Source organism: Pollicipes pollicipes, unplaced genomic scaffold (assembly GCF_011947565.3).
Source record: "Pollicipes pollicipes isolate AB1234 unplaced genomic scaffold, Ppol_2.1 Scaffold_6052;HRSCAF=7182_pilon_pilon_pilon, whole genome shotgun sequence".
Taxonomy (NCBI): domain Eukaryota; kingdom Metazoa; phylum Arthropoda; class Thecostraca; order Pollicipedomorpha; family Pollicipedidae; genus Pollicipes; species Pollicipes pollicipes.
Window position 1 is genome coordinate 15,831,469 of NW_023596805.1, and position 22,167 is coordinate 15,853,635.

The 22,167-nt window shown below is 54.4% G+C and overlaps 1 protein-coding gene across 4 annotated transcripts; it reads left to right on the forward strand.

Moving 5' to 3' along the window:
- Nucleotides 1-1,131: 1,131 nt before the first annotated feature.
- Nucleotides 1,132-19,980, forward strand: LOC119104448 (RNA-binding protein lark). Of its 4 annotated transcripts, none has more exons than XM_037228145.1 (8): nucleotides 1,132-1,295; nucleotides 7,659-7,823; nucleotides 9,387-9,514; nucleotides 11,739-11,868; nucleotides 12,693-12,874; nucleotides 13,373-13,586; nucleotides 17,788-17,975; nucleotides 19,387-19,980. In XM_037228145.1, exons 2-8 carry the CDS (start codon nucleotides 7,686-7,688, stop codon nucleotides 19,433-19,435), a joined length of 1,029 nt encoding a protein of 342 aa, XP_037084040.1. In that variant the 5' UTR covers nucleotides 1,132-1,295; nucleotides 7,659-7,685; the 3' UTR covers nucleotides 19,436-19,980. The 4 variants fall into 4 exon arrangements, with proteins under 4 accessions (XP_037084040.1, XP_037084039.1, XP_037084042.1 ...); XM_037228144.1 differs by having other exon boundaries at nucleotides 7,662-7,823; XM_037228147.1 differs by having other exon boundaries at nucleotides 7,662-7,823; nucleotides 11,751-11,868.
- Nucleotides 19,981-22,167: the final 2,187 nt, after the last annotated feature.

Sequence of the window (22,167 nt, forward strand, 5' to 3'; positions counted from 1 at the left end):
AAGTCTTTAATTTAAGCAGCATAAAAGTCTTGAAGGGTTGGATCCAGCGAGCAGGCACTGCACGCACGCGTCTCTTCCGATCGGCACGTGAAGGCGCCCCTTTAGAGGCCACCTTAGGGCGCCGATGGCGCTCTGCTATGACGGTCATGGGAGGCGGCACGCGTTTTGGTTGTGGGGGATGGGGACGGGGTCAGCCATGAAGGACTTACGCCATCCCATATTCCAGAGCTTTTCATTTCAACCTCACAAACCATTGCGTGTCTTATGGCGCTAAGCGAATGGTGCGAAACATGGTGCGAAATGGTGGTCTATGGTGCGAAACACCATTACGCAGAAAGCTCAAAGGAGGTTGTCTTTGGGTTGCGATCATCTTTTACCCACGTTTTTTTGTAGCACTCCGACCAAAAATATTGCGGGGGGCCAAGCCAACGTTGGGGGGGGGGGGGAGGGGGCAACCGAGCATTGGGGGGAGGGAGGGGCAGGGCCTTCACGAGAGTACAAATCAACACCCGTGTTTCGATTCATCCCATTTCTAAAGGCAAGACAATGGGTTTTTGTGCCTGACGTGGCATCAAGCTGCAGAGCAGGGCCCTTTGAAGCACTAGCATTCAAATTATCCAGATTGCCCTCTTGTGAGCGCAAGGCTTTCTTGCAACATCGCGGACTGCAATCATCAACAATATTTGCAATTCGACGTCGTATAAGTGCGTCTTGTACACTGAAAGTTGAAGGTTGACAGCTCAGCAACTTTGAACTCATGTTGCCAAAAAAAATCCAGGAGCTAAAAGCTTTTTTTGTCGCGCACAATTTTCAACCGGAGGCAGGGGTTTCAAAAATTCTTCAAAATGCGAGCAGCAGCCCGCATGGCGCCGAATTGCGTTATTAAAACCTTACTTCATTCTCTATTTTCAACAATCTTTCCTTGTTGTCAGAATTTGTTTTAATAAACCTATCATTACACGCTATGCTTATAAGAGAGGCAATGTCAGGGGCCGAGAGGCGAAAGCAACAAATCAGAACCAAGAACTTCCTTATTTGAGCTCAGCATCAGCCTACAGCGAAGGATAGCAAACAGAACCCAGTGCGCCGCGCAAGTATTGCCTATCGTGCCATTCGCCCCGTGAAACGCCATTTTGTGGATGGGATTTTGGATGCGCGTGGCCGCGTGCTATTGAGAGCGCTAGGTTCGGGTAACTGTATTTTTGCGTGGCCTGAACTGCTGTGCGTTTGTACGAGGATCTGATCTGAACAGTACAAACGGCTCGAATCAAGGTTTGCTGAGGCGCTCGTGCGAGGTAAAGTATACCGTTCTGTATTCCTGCTCCTATGCCGATGTTCATTGCTTGTTCAGGATGCGATTAATTTTGTTAGCTATCTTTCACATAAAATTATTACCTTTGGGGAGTGATACAGGTGGACAGAGTTGAAAGCTTGTTGTTTATGACACTAATCTTTGGAAAGCCAAGCGTGGTAAAGCCTTTGGCTGGATTCCAATAAAGGCACATGCTGAGCATGTCCGGCATGGCAATGCCATACAATTACTCTTTCTGAATGTGTGGTGACAGTTTCAGTGCATGCTAGGTGTACATCTGAATTCACTCAGGTTGGTGCATGGGATAAGAAGTTTGCATCAGGGTGCAAAGAAGTTTGGCATCCCCAGACCTATCATCTCAAGGCATGAAGCAGACTGTTTGCAGTCAATAAGACTGTTCTCTATAGCACACATTGAGGAGATGCTCATTGAATGACTGAAGACATGCACTGAGTGGGGCTTTTCCATGGACTGCTGGGACTCACAACATGTGCAGAATCTAACATGGCTTAGGTGATAATGTTTTCAAAAAGAACAATGTCAGGTCATGACTGGGTTGTAGAATTCCTGACATGATATAGAGGTCATCCCAGATCTGCATACATGATTTCAGATTTGAACACAGACCATTTCAGGTCTTGCATATGGCAGAACAGTTAAGTAGGCAAGGGCCTCAGGATCTCCAGATATTACCAACTTATTTGGCAGTCTTATTGGCCTGTGAAGGAGCCTATTGGTGCTTGGCCATCTATTGGCCCAGCTTCATGAAGTTTGATGGGATAAGTCTTGCTGATTATCCTGGTAAGACAAAGATCATTGCAAGAATAGGTTGCGAGTACCCTGAACATGCCATGAACAGCAACAAATTAGTAGTTTTGCTGATGCACACAGGATGTCCCTGTGTTGATGTCCCTGTCCCACATCCTGTCCCAGGATGTCCCCCCCCCCCATATGTTGTGCACAAGGCCCAGTACATGGATGGTGTGTGGACATTGAGGGGTCCAAGAGGCAGGTGCACAAGGATCCAGGGAGCATAGGTACATGATGAAGAGCATTCTGGAGATCAAAGGGCTGAAATGAGAAGTATGGTTAAATTAGTCAAAGAACTAAGGCAATATGAGTAGTTATGGGTACTGTAATCATGGACATGTTCTTGTGATTGACAGAAGAGATTGTATTCTTCCATCTGAGACTATTTTTACCTATCATTTTTCTTGGCAGGACTCACTACATATTTTTTGTGTTAGGGTTGCATTGATCCTGATATGGAATATGCAGAAGAGACATTGAATGGGTCGATATTGGCTGATTTCGTACTGTTCAATTTTCTTAAAACACCATGTCTCCATTCACACCCATCTTAAAGGAGTTCAAGCATGATGTGGAAAACAAGAATGTGCTGATGTGCAGAAAAAAGCCTAAAGGTGCTCCTAAATGTCCTTCTGCAGTGTTAAGGTACACTAAACAAAATTACACAAATATTGGGAGCCTACTTTTCATCCCTTTTATAGTCAGATGTGAACAGCACCAACAACCTTATAAAATGGCCAAAAGGTAGAGACTTAGTGATGGTACATTTTGAGTTACTGAGCACAAATTGTCCAAATTCTCCTGTAACACACCCTTTTACAATAGTCTTACCTGATCAGGGTGGGATCTTTTTTTTTTTTTTTGCTGGTGGCATAGTACAAAATTTTTTGTGGTCAGAGTACAAACTTGCCTGCAAGCAGATGTCTGTCTAATGTGGAATGAGTGTCTGCACAATGGGCCTTGCTTGGAGTACATGACACACTGCCTTAAATCGTCAACATTTTCCCGTTTTTTTCTGGCAAAAATTGGTGTCAGCATGCAATTTTGCATTTCATTGGAACAGAGCACTTCTTGTGAGGGCACCATACTGATCCCATCCATATGCCTGTAGTGCTACTAACTTGCCTAAACACAAGAAGATTGATTAAGGGTATGTGTTGATAAGAAATATACAGTTAGAGAGGTTGACAACAAAATGTTATGCATATGCATTCACAGGTGCATCATGCAAAGCTCAGTTACATATCATTACCTATCTACATGCAAACTTACACAATATCAAAATGATAAATCAGGTGCATCCTCTGCTCCTCTGCTGAGTGACAACTGAATTGTGGCCAACTACTGTACATGACACCCTGGTTTTTTAATGAGTCCTAGGCAGCTGCAACTGACTATGAAAGCCTTATGCATGTGACATTACTAACATGTAGTCCTTGTGGCCTTTACAGAATTAATATAAATGTACCAAAAGTGTTTCTCTTCCTATCCTTTTCTTTGCTGCTCTTCTCCCCTTTCAGTTCCTCCCCTGCTCTTCCTGTCACTCTTCTCCTTCCACTCCTCCACTTCTGCTTCTCCTCTCTTCCTGCATGTCTTGTTATCCCTCTCCTCTTCTCCAAGTTCCCTTTGATCCTATGCAGGGAAAATTTTAATAGTGGCACTGCAGGACCTTATTCCAGACAGCAAGGAACATGGCAGCATTGCCACCTGTCAGGTTACAGCAATTATAACCACAGGCTGAAAAGAGGCCAGTCTCATATTTGATCCCATGTGGGAAACCCAAGCCTAGCATTAATGTTGTATATAGATACCTTAGTACCTACATACCTACCCACCATGCTGTAGGTAGAGCAGGTTATACCAAGGTGATTCTGCACCAGCCTGCAGCGGTAAACATTTATAGATCAGCCCCCAGGCATTTATTTACCTTTTTGGAATGACTTAATAGCGGCCCAAAACTAAATCCCAAGTAACTTTAGGAGTACGGATACATGCTGTATGAAAAGTGAAGACAACCAATTCCACTTTGCCTCACTGAATACCTCAAACTCGCAACTACGATGCACATAATCCCAAGCAGCTACACTCACCCGCTGGACTTCTCACTCCCACCACATCAAGACAAACAACCAAACCATGCCCAGGAGTTCTGGCACATTCTCAGACATTGTGATGGCATTCTAGCACTCATCAGTGGGCCAACCAAGTACAAGTACCATGGGTCGTTCCTGAAATGACAGGCTGTGATGAATAGTCCAAGAAAAGTCATTTATGCAGTTGCACCAACACAAATTGTTAAGTTTGTGGTAGAAAAATCATAGAGCCTTACAGCCATGCATTTCAAGTTGTTATTTTCCACCTACAAATATATATTATCTTCTGGTGGCACAAGACAATGCCGAGATGATGCAGTACCTGAACTACAAATCGATAGATATTTCTCATTCTAAGGCATGTCATGTCATTTCAACACCCTGTGTGGAAGGGCCGTGTCTGGGCAATACCAAAACATGTAAAATTTTCAATTAAATCTGGCTAACTTTGCTAAAAACTCACTGTTCTCCGGCTTGTACTCCGGCTTGTTCTCCCCGGGTCTCCTCATGGGCCCCATTGTGAGAAGGGCAACCAAGTACTGCGATTTTTTCCCACCTGGGTTATGGACCATCTCTATCTTACAGGTATAGGTACTGGTTGAGCCTGGAGACGTGATACCGTTGTTAAATAAGTAAGATATCCTCGAATCTTCAAAGACTGGCATTTACCGATTTCTGAAAAGTGGTTGACAGTACTATCATTTATACAATAGTAATAAGTTTTGGAACGCTGCATGCCACAAACTCCCATTTTGGGAACGTAATTTCTGATGATATTTAAGAACCCAAAAGAAGCCGTTACCACCAAAAGTGCCGCCCTCAAACGTGATGTTTGGATGTCAGTTTGATGTCATGATTCTATCTTTAAAGTGCCATTATATGGTGTGTTTGAATGCTATGATTTTCAATTTAATTGCAAGTTGGATGGTGATTGGTGGCTGGTATGGCAGGAGCAGGAATGAAACAAGCACTTTGAAAAGGATGTGCGATGCTGCAATATTTTGGAATTTTCCCACCACACCGTTTGCAAGATGCACGTCCTTTGGTAAAATCAGCTAACATGTTTTCTTAATATGATGTAAGTTAAGAGCATAGTTGGCATCCTGGACTTCTTGCTCTGCGAATCTTGGAAGGATCTATTTGAAATAGATGAGCCATCGGTGATTTTGGTGCTGCTAAGTGGTTTTCTAGGTCGAACGAATATTGTTGTAGGTGTCTGTTGCGACGCGGACCTTCGCTGCTCGAAAATGCACTCGTCAGTTGCAGGAGGCTGGGCTGCCGTTGGTTTCGGGTACGGGAGGCGATGGGTTCGTCGCGTGGTGGGAGCCAGAGCCGTGATGTTTGTCCGTTTCTTGAAAGGTATCGGTAGGTGTGTGCGTCGTGGAGAATGCGGTCTTACTTAGGTGCGCCATATATTTTCCCCACAGGTAATGACATGCGAGGTATGTGGCGGTGGTAGGTACTTACAACAAGCACATTTCATATTTCAGTTTATTTCAGTTCCACAGAAGTAACTCAGCATGAGTTGTCATCACCATTCAGGAGTTGCATAGGCTTGTACAAGTGCATCTAAACCATGTAATACAATGATGAAGGACATTGACATGAATGCCCTGGATTGGCCAGCTCCTGCAGGATTGCAGATGCTTGCTTCCATTTCTTGGTGCTCCATATGTTTGGTCCCTGGAAATCAAATAAAAGTTATAACTCACTTTATGAAAGCAAAGTTCATGCACCCTCCTGGCTAGCAAGAAAGCAAAACTGTCTGCCTTGGTACTTATACTCAGGCTCATACACTTGCACTGGTGTCTTTGCTTTGTGGGGCAGACTGCAACATTTGTCTGGAGCACGAAAATTGTCATTCTTTCCAGTCAAGAGCCTGGAGCACAAAATTTCCTGGTGCCATATCCACCAGAAAATGGAGGTTTTTCCCATGCTGCTGACCCAACCCAACCCTAATCCTACACTAGTTCCTACACTTACTTCTGCATCTAGCCGTACACTTATTCCTCTATTACCCCCCCCCCCCCCCCCCTACTCCTTGAACTTGACCTATACTGTCATTGCAGTGGTTGCAGTAAGAACATGATTGGCCATTAGCCAATCATAGCCAATTGTGATATTGGTGATGTGATAACAACATGTGGTAATATAACAGGGTGATGATATAGCCAGAAAATAGGGTTACACTTATGAATGGCCAAGGGCAAAAAACATTGCTGTGTGTAGCAAGGGATGGGAGGAGATATAACAGAAGGAACAGGATAGGACTGACCAGGACCAGACCTTGTCCATCTGGTTTCATGTGGTCACATCTTTTCCTGCTTGGTTCCTCCTGGTCCTCCCCAGTACAACCAGGTCCTGCCTAGTGCCATTGAGTTTTGCCAGTCCTGTCTGTGGTGTGGTGTGGTCTCATTTGGTTTCATTCAGTCTTGTCCCATCAAGTTTCATCCAATCTCATCTGTTCCCATCTGGTTCCATTCAGTACCATCCTGTCACATCAGGCCCTGTGCAGCACCATCCAGTCCCATGCCACCAAGTCCGGTCCAGACCCGTCTCATCCAATCTTGCCATGTTCCTTTCTGGACTCACCACACTCCATCTGGCACCATCCAATTCCTAGATATAACATGAAGTTCTTTCAGCAAAGGCAATTTGATGTTGACATTGAAAAGTTCCTGTTTTGACTTCTGCAAGCTCTGGTATAGTTTTGGTGGTACCTCACACCTGTAGACAGTGCATGTCTTCATTGACAGGTCTTTGCAGCAATATAAAGGAAAATGATAATTTAAATAAACTCCCCCAGCATAGTTGTGTTACATGGCAGAGACACTGTCAGGAAGCTTTTAACAACATTGATCTTGCTTAAAGTCTGTTGGCAGGGAGCAGTGTTCAGGGCAGCTTTGGCCTTAATGGGAGGATACCTACAGCATGTTGTTAACCTCTACAGTTCTCAGTTTTGTTCTGTTTTTGAATGATTTTGATTCTGTATGGAGAATTGTGGAGGCAGTTGCCAGCCAGTGCTCAATGGAATCTATGAGCAAATGGTATTGATATATAAAGGCTGATTTGTGCTGCTTATTGAAGATGTGAGGAGAGGTTCACAAGTAACTTTATTGAATATCCAAGTTTCACAGGGGTGCAGGATGACACCATGCTGTGGCAGTCATTAGAAATATAAGCTGGGAATTTGATAAGATTATACTGTACTCAGCCTCATTGTAGAATACACAAATATGGGAATGTAAGGAGATATAGAATGAAAGATCAAAAAGCTTTTCAAGCATGGGTTTGATGCAGGACAAAGCTCAGACCTATGGACCCAGATCTGAATGACACCTGACCTTCACAGCTCTCCGGTGCTCTCATCAGACAGTTAAGTGCCCTGCCTGCTCCTGGTCGGTGGAGTGGGGCCGGCGGGTGACAGCCGCCTCCGCTGCCAGCAGGACCCAGCCCAGCCCGCTGCCACCATGCCGGTCAAGTCGGGCACAGTGAAGATATTCCTGGGGAACCTGAGCGACGCCGCCACCCCGGACACCATCCGGCCGCTGTTCGAGGCGTACGGCAAGGTCGTGGAAGCTGACGTTATTAAAAACTATGGCTTTGTGGTGAGTGGTAGGGGTGGCATGGGATCGAGCCATCAGGAATGCCACCCTCCCCAGTCTTCTGGCTGGGGGGTGCCGTGTAGTTGACCCAGGGATCGCTTCCAGCTGTAATTTATGTTTCATAAGGAATAGGTTTATATTGCATAGGAAGCACAATGAAGCTAACAATAGGTAATAGCACAATCATTAAAATGTATCCAGATTCTTGGCCAGTTACTCTGAAATCTGCAAGTAGTGGTATTAAAAACAGCTACTATGAAATCTGCAAGTAACAGTGGTGAAAATTGATGTGAAACTGGAAGAGGGTTTTTTTCCAAAATTGCTTGCCAGTGTCAGGTCTTTCTACCCTAGGATTGTTTCTGGATGTTCCTCCTATCCTTCTATGGGGTTTGGTAGCCCAAATAAACCAACCAAAGTTTGTTAGCATTTCTAGAATTTCAGCCAGTGTCTAGATTACTGAAGTAAGCAGCTCACACACGACTTTCAAATAGGCACACCACGCTCGCAGTGCCCTCTGCTCGCCACGCACTCCATTTTAAATGTTGTTGGCTTCCCTGCATGATGGCAAGTGGTGCGGTTTTGGTGGCGCCATGGCGGCTCCACTGCCACGAGAGGAGGTCGGTTACTGAGAGCTGACCTACGTCGGCTCCGCCGTCACGAGGGAAGCTCGGTTACTGAGAGCTGATCTTTGTCGGCTCCGCCGTCACGAGGGGAGCTCGGTTACTGAGAGGTGGCCTATGTCGGCTCCGCTGTCACGAGGGGAGCTCGGCTGCCGAGGGCTGACCGGGTACGGTCAGCATCCACCTCACTGCGAGCTGGCTGATGGATTTACGGCCGTCCGATAGCCGATACCGCTCCGTAGCATCAGGGAACGCTCCCTAGCGAACGGCGGACGCGACGCTGGTGGCGGCTGCGGTTGGTAGATGGCAGCACGGGTAGCGTTTTATGAACATTTTGTAGCCTTAACGTGATAACGTAACCGTTAACAGTTAAAAACGTGAATTTCACGCTGACGCGAGGCCATCAGATTCTGCCGAGTGGTCCAAATATATCAGACGCGAAGCACTGAAAGGCTGCGAAAGGACGCCATGTTACGGCCAGTGTGGCTAAAATCTGGTGGTGTCTGCTCTATTAAGGATTTCACGCGGCTCCGTTCGGTGTGACGGACCATCATGCCATGTCGTCTAAACTCTGTCTCCCCCGCGCGCGGCTATCACCTGACCTCCGTGTTATACGGCTTCGCCACGTCGACCTCCGTGTTACACCACCCACCTTGTCGACCTCCATGTTACACCGCCCCGCCGTGTCGTCTGACCTCCGTGTTGCACCGCCGGCCGTATCCTCTTGTTACATCGCCGGCCGTGTCCTCTGACCTCCGTGTTACATCGCCGGCCGTGTCGTCTGACCTCCGTGTTGTACCGCCGGCCGTGTCGTCTGACCTCCATGTTACACCGCCCCGCCGTGTCGTCTGACCTCCGTGTTTCACCGCCCCGCCGTGTCGTCTGACCTCCGTGGTACATCGCCGGTCGTGTCGCTCGACCTACCACCGTGGCCGCCCCCCCACAGCACATGGAGGACGAGGCCGAGGCCAAGCGGGCGATCACCGCTCTGAACGGGAAGGAAGTGTGCGGCAAGTCGATGGTAGTCGAACTGTCAACCGGCCTCAACAAGCGCGGCATGGCCAAGAGGGGCAGGTGAGACACGCGGAGAGTGATCAGACGGGGAGGAGGGGTGTCTGAGTGGGAGGTAGAACTATGGGGGCTGTTGGGCAGGAGTCGGCCCTAGTCGTCGCCGTCGGTCGCTGTCGGGAGTGTGCGGGCGGGTGTGGAGCTTGTGGGAGAGGGTATTAACCTCGAGTAGTGTTGGAAATGAGAGCACAATGTCCATGTCACTGTGGTTGCAGGCCTGTAACCAGTAATCTGCGAAGCTGATTGCGTGGTTTAGAACAGGTCGGGGTCGGACCCCCAATGCCCGTTCTTCGTAAGCCAATGAAAGCGCATTCCTTACCTGTGACGTCACGGCCCAAGCCCATTCCGAACTTGGCCGAGAGGCGAAGTGAGTCGGGTTGTTTACAAGTAAGTCGGCGGTGCTGACATAGCACGCACAGCATCGGTCGGTGTGCTGTGGACGGCCTTGTATTTCGGGCAAATAGGAGGGCCTCGATCTCACGTGGAAATTGGGATCGATAATGACGTATGTAGCCACAGATCGCTTCCCAATGACTCTTATTGGAATAATATTCAAGTACGCCATTGCATAATATATTCCCATGGGTTTGGATCAGCTTCTTTGACTTGTGCCCATATCTTGAATTAAGGTTGTTACTCTTCGGTGCATATAAATGACGTCACCGTAATGGGCGGAGCGTCTGCCTTAAGTTGGTGAGGAACTGGGCCCAGTTGGGTACAGTTGCGACCGCGACGTGTGGTGCTGCACTTGTGAGACTGAAATTAATCCTCTGCTCTCACACCTTAGTCTATAGTAGATCAGCACAGCAGATCGTTCGTAGCTGATCAATTTGGTCCTATTGATCTAAGCATGTCTTGGGACCATCAGTTTAGTCGAAGTAATCAAGCAAGTAAGGCATCACAAGCTCCTGCGGTGTACCGCATGGACATTTGGCGGTGAAGTTCGATAATTAATGACACTTGGCCGCAGCTCAGATGCGGACGTCCGCCGTGTAAATAGTATATCTGCCGCTGGTAAGACCAGGAATGAAGGTTGTGGAACAAGTGATGCCTGTTCAGACTGGATGAGAGAATCCCACGAAAACGGATCCCTGGAATGTGAAGTCTGAGCCGGGAAGAAAACAAGATATTGAATTTATGGTCTTGATTGATAGCGCCTGGTGTAGATACGCACAGCTTAGTTGGACCTTAAATATGGCATGCTTTCTTGAATATTTAAACACTCGATTATATGCTGCAGTCTATCATGTAGTTGCGAGATACAGGCGTCTCGATACACTATTCCAACGCCATGGAAACTAGTGGGCCGTCGCGGCCGGCCGGACATGTCTCGTGCATCTGTCGTCACGTCGTGGGCACGCACATGGGATGGGCGGGCGGCTGGGTCGGGGGCCTCCCCGCGGCCCATCCATGGCCTGTGGACTCGGGGCAAGGTGTGCAGAGGGACCCAGCGTGAGCCGTGGTGCTGGGACTGACGGGGCGGGGCTGCTGTTGGAGAGTCTGGTCAGCGGTGCCGAGAGGGCGGGAGCGTCGCTAGCCTGGCCGGCGGCCGATGTGAGGGCAGGGGGGAGGGGCGTTACCAGCCCGACCAGCGGCCAGGCTGAGGGCGGGGGGGGGGGGGGGGGCGGGCGTTACTCGCCAGGCCGGCGTCCGATGTTTGAGGGAGGGCCGTTACCAGCCTGGTCGGCGGTCGATTGGAGGGGTAGGGGGGAGGGGGTTGCATACCTGGTCGGCGTTTGACGGGGCGGGGGAGGGCACGTCACCAGCCTGGTCTGCGGCCGATGGGCCTGAGGTGGAGGTTGCCGGTCTCTTGGTCACGCTCTCTGGAGGGCGCTGTGCCCAGACCGGTAAAGATCCGTCATTCTGGTGGTGAAGCTGTGACATGGACGTGCGCGCCGAGTTCTCTCTACTTTGTTCGTGTTTGGGTTTTTTGTTCAGTTCCTTCCACCATATGCATTATGTGAAGCTTTTTATCGCCAATCCGGCGGTCGTGCTGTACCTCGGGTCCGGAGTGTTGGCACGCTCTGTGGTATGGAACGCTCCCTTTTTCAATCAGCGATCCTCCCCGTCGCCTTTGACCCGTCTTGACTTGATTGCCGTTGACAGCGCGCCTGCGTTCGTGTCTGCGCCGGAGCCGTGTCGCCTCGGCTGCCGCTGTCCGTAGCGCCCTGTCCCGCCCGCCTCTCGTCCACGACACGCCGGAGTTATGTTTTTATCCGTAACGCTTCAGCGCCGGCGGCAGGTGCAAGATCTTCGTGGGCAATCTGCACAAGGACACCCAGCTGGAGGAGCTCCGCAGCCTGTTTGCCCCGCACGGCACTGTGGTCGAAGCCGACATCATCTCCAACTACGCATTCGTGGTGCGTGTCGCGCGTATGGCAACGCCCTTGCTCTGCGGTCAGCCACGTCTTATGAGGGGGCTGGGGGGGGGGGGGGGGGGGGCAGCTGGGAAAAGCCACTGTGGCCGCCCGGTTTCCGCTGTAAGGAGGTTTCCGTCTCTGGGCGGCGGTTTTCTGTCGGTGTGGTATGTGTCAGCGACCGTATAGCTGGGCAAGCCGCTCGGTCTGGGCGTGACGCCCGGCATCCTCAGCAGGCCGGTGGCGCCGCTGCCGGCCGCTGTCCGCGCCTCCGACCGTAAAGCTGGGCAGGCTGCTCGGTCTGGGCGTGACGCCCGGCATCCTCAGCGGGCCGGTGGCGCCGCTGCCGGCCGCTGTCCGCGCCTCCGACCGTAGAGCTGGGCAAGCCGCTCGGTCTGGGCGTGACGCCCGGTATCCCCAGCAGGCCGGTGGCGCCGCTGCCGGCCGCTGTCCGCGCCTCCGACCGTAAAGCTGGGCAAGCCGCTCGGTCTGGGCGTGACGCCCGGCATCCTCAGCAGGCCGGTGGCGCCGCTGCCGACCGCTGTCCGCGCCTCCGACCGTAAAGCTGGGCAGGCCGCTCGGTCTGGGCGTGACGCCCGGCATCCTCAACAGGCCGGTGGCGCCGCTGCCGGCCGCTGTCCGCGCCTCCGGCCGTAGGGCTGGGCAAGTCGCTCGGTCTGGGCGTGACGCCCGGCATCCTCAACAGGCCGGTGGCGCCGCTGCCGGCCGCTGTCCGCGCCTCCGACCGTCGCTGTCGACCAACGCGGTCGTCTCGGTAGCGTCCCGTGCGCGCGTAACTGACCTGGACCGGTGACCCTCGGCGACAGCACATGGAGGGCGAGGAGCAGGCGCAGGCGGCCATTGACGCCCTCAACGGCTACCAGCTGCACGGCCAGGACATCCGCGTGCAGATGTCCACCAGCAGCGTGCGCCAGGTGCCCGGCATGGACAAGCTGGACATCTGCTACCGCTGCGGCGTGCAGGGACACTGGAGCAAGGACTGCGGACGGTGAGTGGCCGTGGCGGGCGGCGCCTGGCGGCGGCGATGGGACGTGGATGGGTGTGTGCGACGCCGCTGGGCCTGTGTATGTGCGACGCCGCTCGGCCTGTGTGCTGCGGCTGTGGCGCGTCCGGCCCGGCGCTCGGATTCGGCCCGCAGACGACCGCCGGATCGGCGGGCTGCCGTGGCGCGCCCCGCGGCTCCAGGAGAGGTGCGCTCTGGCAGTGCGGCAGTGTCCAGTGCCGCGGGATTGGACCGGTCGGCCGTCGATGGCCTGTACAGTGGCCGTCCCTGCAGTCGGCGGGCTGGCGTGCCGTACTCGCCGCCGAGACGCGTATATGACCAACTACCGTATGGTAATGTTGACCGGGACGCCTCGTTCAGCGTTCCCTCGCGCCCTGGTTAGACCGGCACACCACGTCCCCCGGACGTTACCCCCACTGGCGGCCGCGCTGCCCTGGCCAGCAGACCTCGGCCGCCCGTGTAACCCGTCCCGCTCGCCGACAGGCCCCCGGCGACAGGTTACGCGGGCGCATACGCCGGCTACGCGGCGCCGGCTGCGGCGACGCACGACTCGTGGGGCGGCTACCAGGCGGCGGCGGCGGCGCGCGAGCGGGCCCGCTATGCGCCGTACCCAGCGTACGGACCGGCACCGCCCGCCTACCGGCGTGACCCCTACTATGACGTCACGCCGCGCCGCGACCCCTACTATGACGTCGGCGTGAGTACGGGGGCGGAGAGGGGGACCGCATCCGAACTCGGGCCGGTTTTTGTAGTCGTAGTCATTGCCATGGGCATTCAGTAGAGTTCTTCTACACGGTCGTTATTACGAATTGGTCAGTGTGTGAACACAACGCTGCAAAACACAAGACGAAGCTCCACGAAATGAAACAGCAAACGCGAAAACAAGACGCTGATGCCACCCAAAACGCTCCCCATGAACACACATACAACTAACCCCCAGGCGCAGCGCGACGACATCACGCGCTGCGGTTCCGGACGGCCGGCCCCGCAGCTCTGGTGGTACATGTCGAGGCAGGCTGTGTGTGCAAGCTCCCGCTCAGATTTTGGACCGTCCACACCTGGGCTTTGGGTCTCGGATTGCCCATGGGGCGTGTGGAGGGAGCGAACTGGAGGGCGGGCATGGCCATGTCTTGGAGCTGGGAGGAGGCTGTGCCGGCACCGAGGGGGCTCGTGAGGAGAGCATCGTTTGTGGCCGTGCAACGTTGTGGCGGACATGTGCCTCAGAAGTTTCCACAACTGGGGTCCCACGTCGCCACCATCCAATAACGTCATCACCGCCGTGTCCGCTACCCGACGAGCAGCAAATCTCGTCCACCAAGTTGGAAGTTTGCCAAAGCAAGCAATCGAGACCTCGAGCGGTGTCCAGTAACGCGGCAAGCGGCGTCCAGTAAGGCGGCGAGCGGCGTTCAATAAGGCGGCAAGCGACGCCCAGTAAGGCGGCCGGCGATAAGGCGGCGAGCGGCGTCCAGTAAGGCGGCAAGCGGCGTCCACGTCCAGTAAGGCGGCAAGCGGCGTCCAGTAAGGCGGCGAGCGGCGTGTGTCGCATGCGGGCCGAATCAAGAGAGAGCTATCTGTCGCGCTGGTCCAGGTAGCTCTCTCTTGATTCGCCCCACGGCGACGCCAGCAGCCGGGCCGTCAGCAGCGCCGGTCGGCCTGCGGTCACCGACGCGCCCCGGTTGGCCAGACTAGCACCGACCCGCGGTCACCGACGCGCCCCGGTCGGCCAGACTAGCACCGACCCGCGGTCACCGACGCGCCCCGGTCGGCCAGACTAGCACCGATCCGCGGTCACCGACGCGCCCCGGTCGGCCAGACTAGCACCGACCCGCGGTCACCGACGCGCCCCGGCCGGTCAGACTAGCACCGACCCGCGGACACCGACGCGCCCCGGTCGGCCAGACTAGCACCGACCCACGGTCACCGACGCGCCCCGGTCGGCCGGACTCGCACCGATCCGCTGTCACCGACGCGCCCCGGTCGGCCAGACTAGCACCGATCCGCGGTCACCGACGCGCCCCGGTCGGCCAGACTAGCACCGACCCACGGTCACCGACGCGCCCCGGTCGGCCGGACTAGCACCGATCCGCTGTCACCGACTGCGCCCCGGTCGGCCAGACTAGCACCGATCCGCGGTTACCGACGCGCCTCGGTCGGCCAGACTAGCACCGATCCGCGGTCACCGACGCGCCCCGGTTGGCCAGACTAGCACCGATCCGCGGTCACCGACGCGCCCCGGTCGGCCAGACTAGCACCGACCCGCGGTCCAGGCGCCACCGCCGGCGCACGTCCGCCGGTCACGAACGGCCGGCTGGCGGCGACGCGAATCAAGAGAGAGCTATCTGCCGGCTGTGGACTGGTAGCTCTCTCTTGATTCGCTCCGAGGCTGGGCAGATCCATGGCTCCCAGCTGGATGGCCACGAACAACAAGCGGGCTCCAGAGCACCGGCTAGGCGCGACAGTGGATAGTCCCATAGCACAGCGTTTTCCCTGTTTGCTTGTTTTGTTAGACTATTCGTGCCATCTTATGATGATATGAATCATGTAGTGTTGAAGATCAATCACATAAAAATGTTGGAGACAAACACGAGGCGACACAGGCACCGCAGACCGATGAAAGCTCCACCATGGCCGTCTCGGTAAGCCCCATCCCAGCGCTTGCCTGTCACGGATGTCACTGGCTTAGCTAGGTACGACCGGTGGTGTGACGCAGTCAGCCACCAGCCTTCCCTCCCCCCCCCCCCCCCTCCCTAGCACACACCGCTGCTGGCGCAGTGATCTCACCGTCTGCAGTTGGCTGGGGTGCGGTTTGCACTATGTTTGCATGATGTTGGTTTATCAACCTGGGGTTCCCCGCAGCATCCCCTTGCTCCCGTCCCGCTTGCAGCGGGGGGGGGGGGGGGGGGCTGAGCTAGCCGATCTGGGCTGAAGCGTGCTACTGGTTGAACAGATTCTCTCTCTCTCTCTCTCTCTCTCCTCTCTCTCTCTCCTCTCTCTCTCTCTCTCTCTCTCTCTCTCTCTCTCTCTCTCTCCTCTCTCCTCTCTCTCTCTCTCCTCTCTCTTCTCTCTCTCTCTCTCTCTCTCTTCCTCTCTCTCTCTCTCTCTCTCTCTCTCTCTCTCTCTCTCTTCTCTCCTCTCTCTCTCTCTCCTCTCTCTCTCTCTACTCTCTCTATCTCTCTCTCTCTCTCTCTCTCTCTCTCTCTCTCTCTCTCTCTCTCTCTCTCTCTCTCTCTCTCTCTCTCTCTCTCTCTCTCTCTCTCTCTCTCTCTCTCCTCTCTCTCTCTCTCTTCTCTCTCTCTCTCTCTCTCTCTCTCTCTCTCTCTCTCTCTCTCTCTCTCTCTCTCTCTCTCTCTCTCTCTCTCTCTCTCTCTCTCTCTCTCTCTCTCTCTCTCTCTCTCTCTCTCTCTCTCTCTCTCTCTCTCTCTCTCGCGGGTGGGCGGTGCACTTGACGCTGTTGGTTTATCAACCGGACTCGCTGGACCACCCACGGATCGCCGGTATCGAGCGGCGGGTCGCCTGTATCGACCATGGGGCCTCAGGTCGTCTGGGCTGACACTGCCTTGAAGCCGTTTGTGACGCGGCAGGCGCCGGCCTCATGCGCTCCGCTGGGTCAGCGGTGACTGGACGCGGTCTCCCCATTGGCCCCGGACGTGCTGGCGACATCGCTTACTGGGGTTAGGATCGTATGCATGACGTCATCAGTTGGGTAACCTCGGCTCCGGCGCGGCGTCGGGGAATCCCGGCTGCATGAATCGTGGGTGACATTTTCATTCCCTCGCGCGGTATCTGAACATGGGAACGGATGACCCAATGGGTGTTGTTGCCCAGGGGAGCCGATGGTGTTGAAGATCCTGCCATTTGCGTCACGACCCAGGTTGTGGTGAGCCGAGCTTGACCTGGTAACCCAGTTCACAGCCACAGCCAACACAGATGGCAAGACATGGCCTGATCTTATTGGTCGCGGTCGACGGCTGGGATTACAGTCAACTGTCGCATTTTCCCTGCAACTCTTGCATATCTTATCGTTGACGTGCCCTAGAAGCATGTTAGCATCAAGCCTTTCTACTTCGGCGACTCGTTTGATGCGTGTTTCGGCGGCATTGTCGCCGTGCGTGATTTCGTCGACGCCGTCAGCTGTAAGATATCTGGAACAGTGTACACGACCAGCCCATGATCTCTGGGCCCGACCGCCCGAATCATGAACCAACAGGTCGCGTCTCGTCTGGATGTCCTCGATTGACTGGATCCCATGGAGGGCGAACAGACCGCAGCCGGCGCGGGCCGCTGGTGGCGGCCGGCCGTTGGACGCGCCACCCGTGCGGCGCCACCGTCCCGGGGCGGCTGAGCGCGCTGTCCCGTGCTGGCGCGGCGGGGGCGGCGCCACGCTAGCCAACACTGCCGGCAGCTGCACAGTGTGACGGGATCAATGTTCAGCGAGTGTGAACCCTGTCACGTAATCCAAGGAATGGGTTGCGAAAAATGGAAAGAAAGCGTTGCCTCAGCTCTAGAGCACGCTTGTATCGCGCAGCTGTTATTCTTGTAATGCGTAGCAATGTACGCAGCACGTCACATGGGTTGGGGGGAGGGGGCACAACTGAAAAATGACCGCTGAAATTGAGTGCAATTTCGTGCATGTAGTAAAGCAACCCGCATGTACGCAACCATATGACTTCTGCTTGTGCACACGGAACTTTGTGCTTCGTGACCTAGTCGCGCATAGGTTAATGCATGCTATTAGGTGGGTACTGGGAGGGGGGCGGTGCGCCCGGGGGGTTACGACGTGCGTACGCATCCGCTATTACATCCCATATGAATCCGTCGGCCGGCCCCGTGCCCCATCGTTTGTGGCGACGCCGGTTCGAACCCCACCGCAGTCACCTTTTCACGTCTTGGCGCTGCAGGGCTACTACGAGGCGGCACGCGCCGTGCCGCAGGAGTACTACGACGAGTACGACCTGTACGACCGGCGTGGGGCGGTGGCACGTCGCGCGGCGCCGCTGCCGGCCACGCATGACCCGTACGACCCGTACGGTCTGGCGCGACGGCCGGCCACCGAGCAGCTGTACGACCGGCGGGCCACCGCCTACAGGTCAGTGCTGGGAGCAGCTGCCCGGGCTGGAGATCCAGCCGGGTAGGGGTCCGGCCCGACGGCACTGGAGAGACAGCCGGGAGGGGAGGGGTCCGGCCCGACGGCACTAGAGACACGGCTGGGGGAAGGGGTCCGGCCCTACGGCACTGGAGACACGGCTGGGGGAGGAGTCCGGCCCGACGCCACTGGAGAGACAGCCGGGAGGGGAGGGGTCCGGCCCGACGGCACTGGAGACACGGCTGGGGGAAGGGGTCCGGCCCTACGGCACTGGAGAGACGGCTGGGAGAGGAGGGGTCCGGCCCGACGGCACTGGAGACACGGCTGGGAGGGTAGGGGTCCGGCCCGACGGCACTGGAGACACGGCTGGGAGAGAAGGGGTCCGGCCCGACGGCACTGGAGACACGGCTGGGAGAGAAGGGGTCCGACCCGACGGCACTGGAGACGACTGGGAGGGGCGACCCAACACGACGGGTGGTGGGCACGACCGCTCGTCGCTCGCACTGGGCAGTGTCGCTGCCCGGTCGGCGTGCCTGTCAGCCGCGAGATAGTGGCGTCCTTCCGGCGACGGCGGCCCCTGCGGTCGGCGACCGCCCCGGGAGGCGGCGAGAGGGCCGGCGGGCGGACGCCTGATGCTGAGCGGTCGCGGGCCGCCACACGGAGTATATACATTTGTAAAGCGGGCGTCCGGTGACGAGAGGTCGCACTGCCAGCGAAGTCACTGGTGAGCGCGGCGGCGTCTGTGCGTGCTGACGTCCTCTTGCAGCGACGCCGTGCGTGGCCCGGCCGTCGGGGCTTAGGTGAGAGGCGGCGCGGGCCGCGCCCCGCCCCGCCCACGGCGGACCCGCCCCCCCCCCCCTCCCCCCTTCTTCCCCAACACAGGAGCTTATCGCGAGAGGGTTCGGCGCGCTCCCCTCCCTCCGTCGCCGCCGCGGAGCTGCCCTGTCATGTCGGGTCACCGATCTTGCCGAAGCGCTCTTAGTGGAGCTTTGTTGAAACGTTCGGCACTAAGCATTACAAATACAGCATTGCAATAAACCTCGCGAATGTTTTTTCAGTTACACGGGCATTAAAAGCACGGTGCACGAGGTCAACTCATGTCGAAAACATAGCGAAGATGCTACCCCTGTCAAAGCCAGTTGCAATGCAATGCATTTATAAAATGTTTTCAAATGGTGTGGGCGTCGCTGCACTGAACTCCCTTCCCACCCCCACCCCTTTTGGCGGCGCCCGTATCTGCGCGCCTTCTGCCAGCCGGGCCCTGTCCCTCCGGTCACGAGCTCCTAAGCGACAACCACCGGCGGGCGCCGCCGGGCCCCGGCTCCGGCTCCGGCTCCGGCCCCGGCTCCGGCCCCGGCCCCGCGCGCGCGCTGGGCTCGCGGCGCGCGTTCACCCGTGGCCGTGTTGTCCTCAGACCGCCGCCGCCGCCGCCGCCGTCCTCGTCGTCGCGTCACATGTACTAACCGCCGCGCCGGATTCGCCGCCGCCGCGAGCCGCGCCGCTTCTGACGCGCGAAACACCCGCGTGCGCCGAGCTCGTCGTCGCCGTCGTCCGAGTAAGTGGGCCGCGCCGCGCGGCGTCGCGGCGCGCCGGTGTCCGCCGCGAGCGGCCCCCGTCCGTGGAGCGATTCCATTCGTGCCCCGCGTCCACCCCCCGGGGACCGCGTGTGCTTGAGGTTGGTCGTGTTGCCGCTAGATGTCGGTGCGATTTACGGCGTCGCGTGCGCTGGATTGTGGCCGTGTGACCGCCGCGTTTGCTGGCACTTGAGGCGCGGTGACAACGTGTACGTGAGGTTTGTGGTGTCGTCGCTCGATGTCAGGATGGTTGGTTTGGTCGCTGTGGCGCCCCGCGCCCCCCGCATTTTTGGCCGGACCCTTTCGCCGTGTCTATAGGGGCGAGATAAGATATCCCTTCAAGCTACAAATCATAGGCGCTCCGCGCACAGGGTTTTCGTTGAGGCTGGCGAGCTATAAAACCACTGATCGTGGAATACAAACTGGAGAGAAGCGTTTGTGTTTGTGGTGGAAACGAGGCTTGAGAAGGCAGCGGCGGCGCCGGCAGCTGTGACCCGCGGCAGCTGGATGAGAACGCGACGACCGCTGAGGCCGTGCCTGGAAAAGCGTTCGGCCCCAGCTCACGCAGTCCTTTTCAGCACACAGTTCACGAGCGACCGCCATTGTGTCACAGTGCCGGTTTCCCTCCCGCTCTGACTGGACCTGAAACCAGACACTAGGCTTTGTAGCTACAGCACAAGCCATAGCACTTGAAACACAGGAGTTGCGCAGTCAGCACTGCCAAATCTGTCACATAAGCAGTGTTATATGCAAATTTTTACTAGCAGGAAACTGGCTAGCACGAAATCAGTATTTTCTTGTATTGGCCAATGACACTCACAAACTTACCACACTCATCAGTATGCCACCCAGCATCATGTCATCTACTTTGCGCAGCCCAAGAAACACATTACCTAATCCCGCACCAATGCATTTATGAGCAGCCTGCAACAGTGAGCTAAGCTACAGAAATGACTCATGAATGCTACATAGTTAGTGGCAAAAATTGTGTAACTATGTTGTCTTCCCCATCCAATGCATCATCAGTACCTGAGGGCAGCATTGCCATTTAGACTTGGCATGGACTGGCAAGTCAGAATGCAGCTATTTGCTTTCTTGACATACTAGGGTTGAAATACTGCTTTGATATCCTTGCAGTCAACAGCATTGGCTGATATGGACTGATGGCTAGGTGGCACAAACAGCCGTGTTCGCACAGTCCAAAGATCATAACGTGAACCAGCCCCAGAGCTGTCATGACAAAAGCAATCTGGGCTCAAAATTCATAACAAATGATTAATTATAGCAACAGCTCAATTATCCACCTCATGGTTTGCAAAGATATGTGTCACAAAACACCAAGGCAACATATTTACCCACCAGTACAAAAACAGGTAATGATGCGCACTGCAGATGTTCTCTGCACATCATGTGGCATTAGGTTAGGTTTACTTAGTTTATGCACTGTTTTCTTCCACATGAAATGCACAAACCTGGATTTGACAGAGTACTGATGACAGCTAATTTCATCCAGTGCTCACATTTGCTTTCTTGACATTTTGGAACCATCACTGGGCAATTTTGGTCCCATCATTAAAAATAGTTCACATTCTGCACTGACTGCAATGATCTATTACCTATATTTGTTGATCCTTTGCATCATGCAGGAGTTATTGAGTTACCTATCTCACACACATTAAACTGACAAGCAACAAACAGCCTAATTGCATCAAAAACAAATATTCCACCCCCCGCTTCCTTGCCAGTTGGTCTACCAGTGTGACGTAACTTCATATTTCCTTGACAAGCCAGTCACCAATATCCAGCACATCCCTCCTGCCAATAGGTGGTCAACCAAATGTTCAAGTCACAGGAGGAATGTCTGCAAAATCAATCCTGGGGCATTTATGTATTCACCTAATGGAAGAAACTATTGGTACTCCCTGCAAGAATTGTTGAACAGTTGAATTACCTACCTCGTGGCCTGCAGACACCCATCACAAAAAAAGCACCAAGGTGACATATTTAATCACCAGCACAAAAACAGGTGATGATATGCAACACAGACTGTTCTCCATGCAGCATGTGCCATCGTGTTAGGTGTTAGTTTATGCACTGTTTTCCTTGCACATGGAACACACAAACTTGGATTTAGCAGAGTAATGATGACAACTATTTTCATCCAGTGTTCACATTGCTTTCTTGCTGTTTTGACCCCATCATTGGGCGATTTCAGTCCTACCATTAAAAAAGTTCACATTCCGAGCTGAGTGCAATGATCTATATTTGTTCATCCGTCATATCATGCAGCAATTTTAAGCTACCTTTCTCACACAAATTAAACTGACAAGCAACCAGCATCCTAATTTAAGGAACATCTGCAAAAACACTCCTGGGGACTTAAGGTATTAACTTAATGAACGAAACTTGGATGCATTCTCTGCAAGAATTTTGAGCAATCCAAAAATTAAAATGAGAACAAGTCAAAGCTATATAAAACAACCATATTACCTCCATCTGGCTTTTGGAAGCATGGAGCCTGCCCCAGATGTAAACTAATCTAACCTTTAGGCGGAAAGATAGCACCAAACACCGTCGACGCCTGCTGTCTGCATAGATCAAGCGCCTAGCAAGGCTAAATT

Excerpts from the sequence above, each read along its gene's own strand:
- LOC119104448 (XM_037228145.1), top strand. The coding sequence starts at position 7,686 with ATGCCGGTCAAGTCGGGCACAGTGAAGATATTCCTGGGGAACCTGAGC. Across the intron at positions 9,515-11,738 it reads GGCATGGCCAAGAGGGGCAG|CGCCGGCGGCAGGTGCAAGA; the intron begins GTGAGACACGCG and ends GTAACGCTTCAG. Across the intron at positions 12,875-13,372 it reads TGGAGCAAGGACTGCGGACG|GCCCCCGGCGACAGGTTACG; the intron begins GTGAGTGGCCGT and ends GCTCGCCGACAG.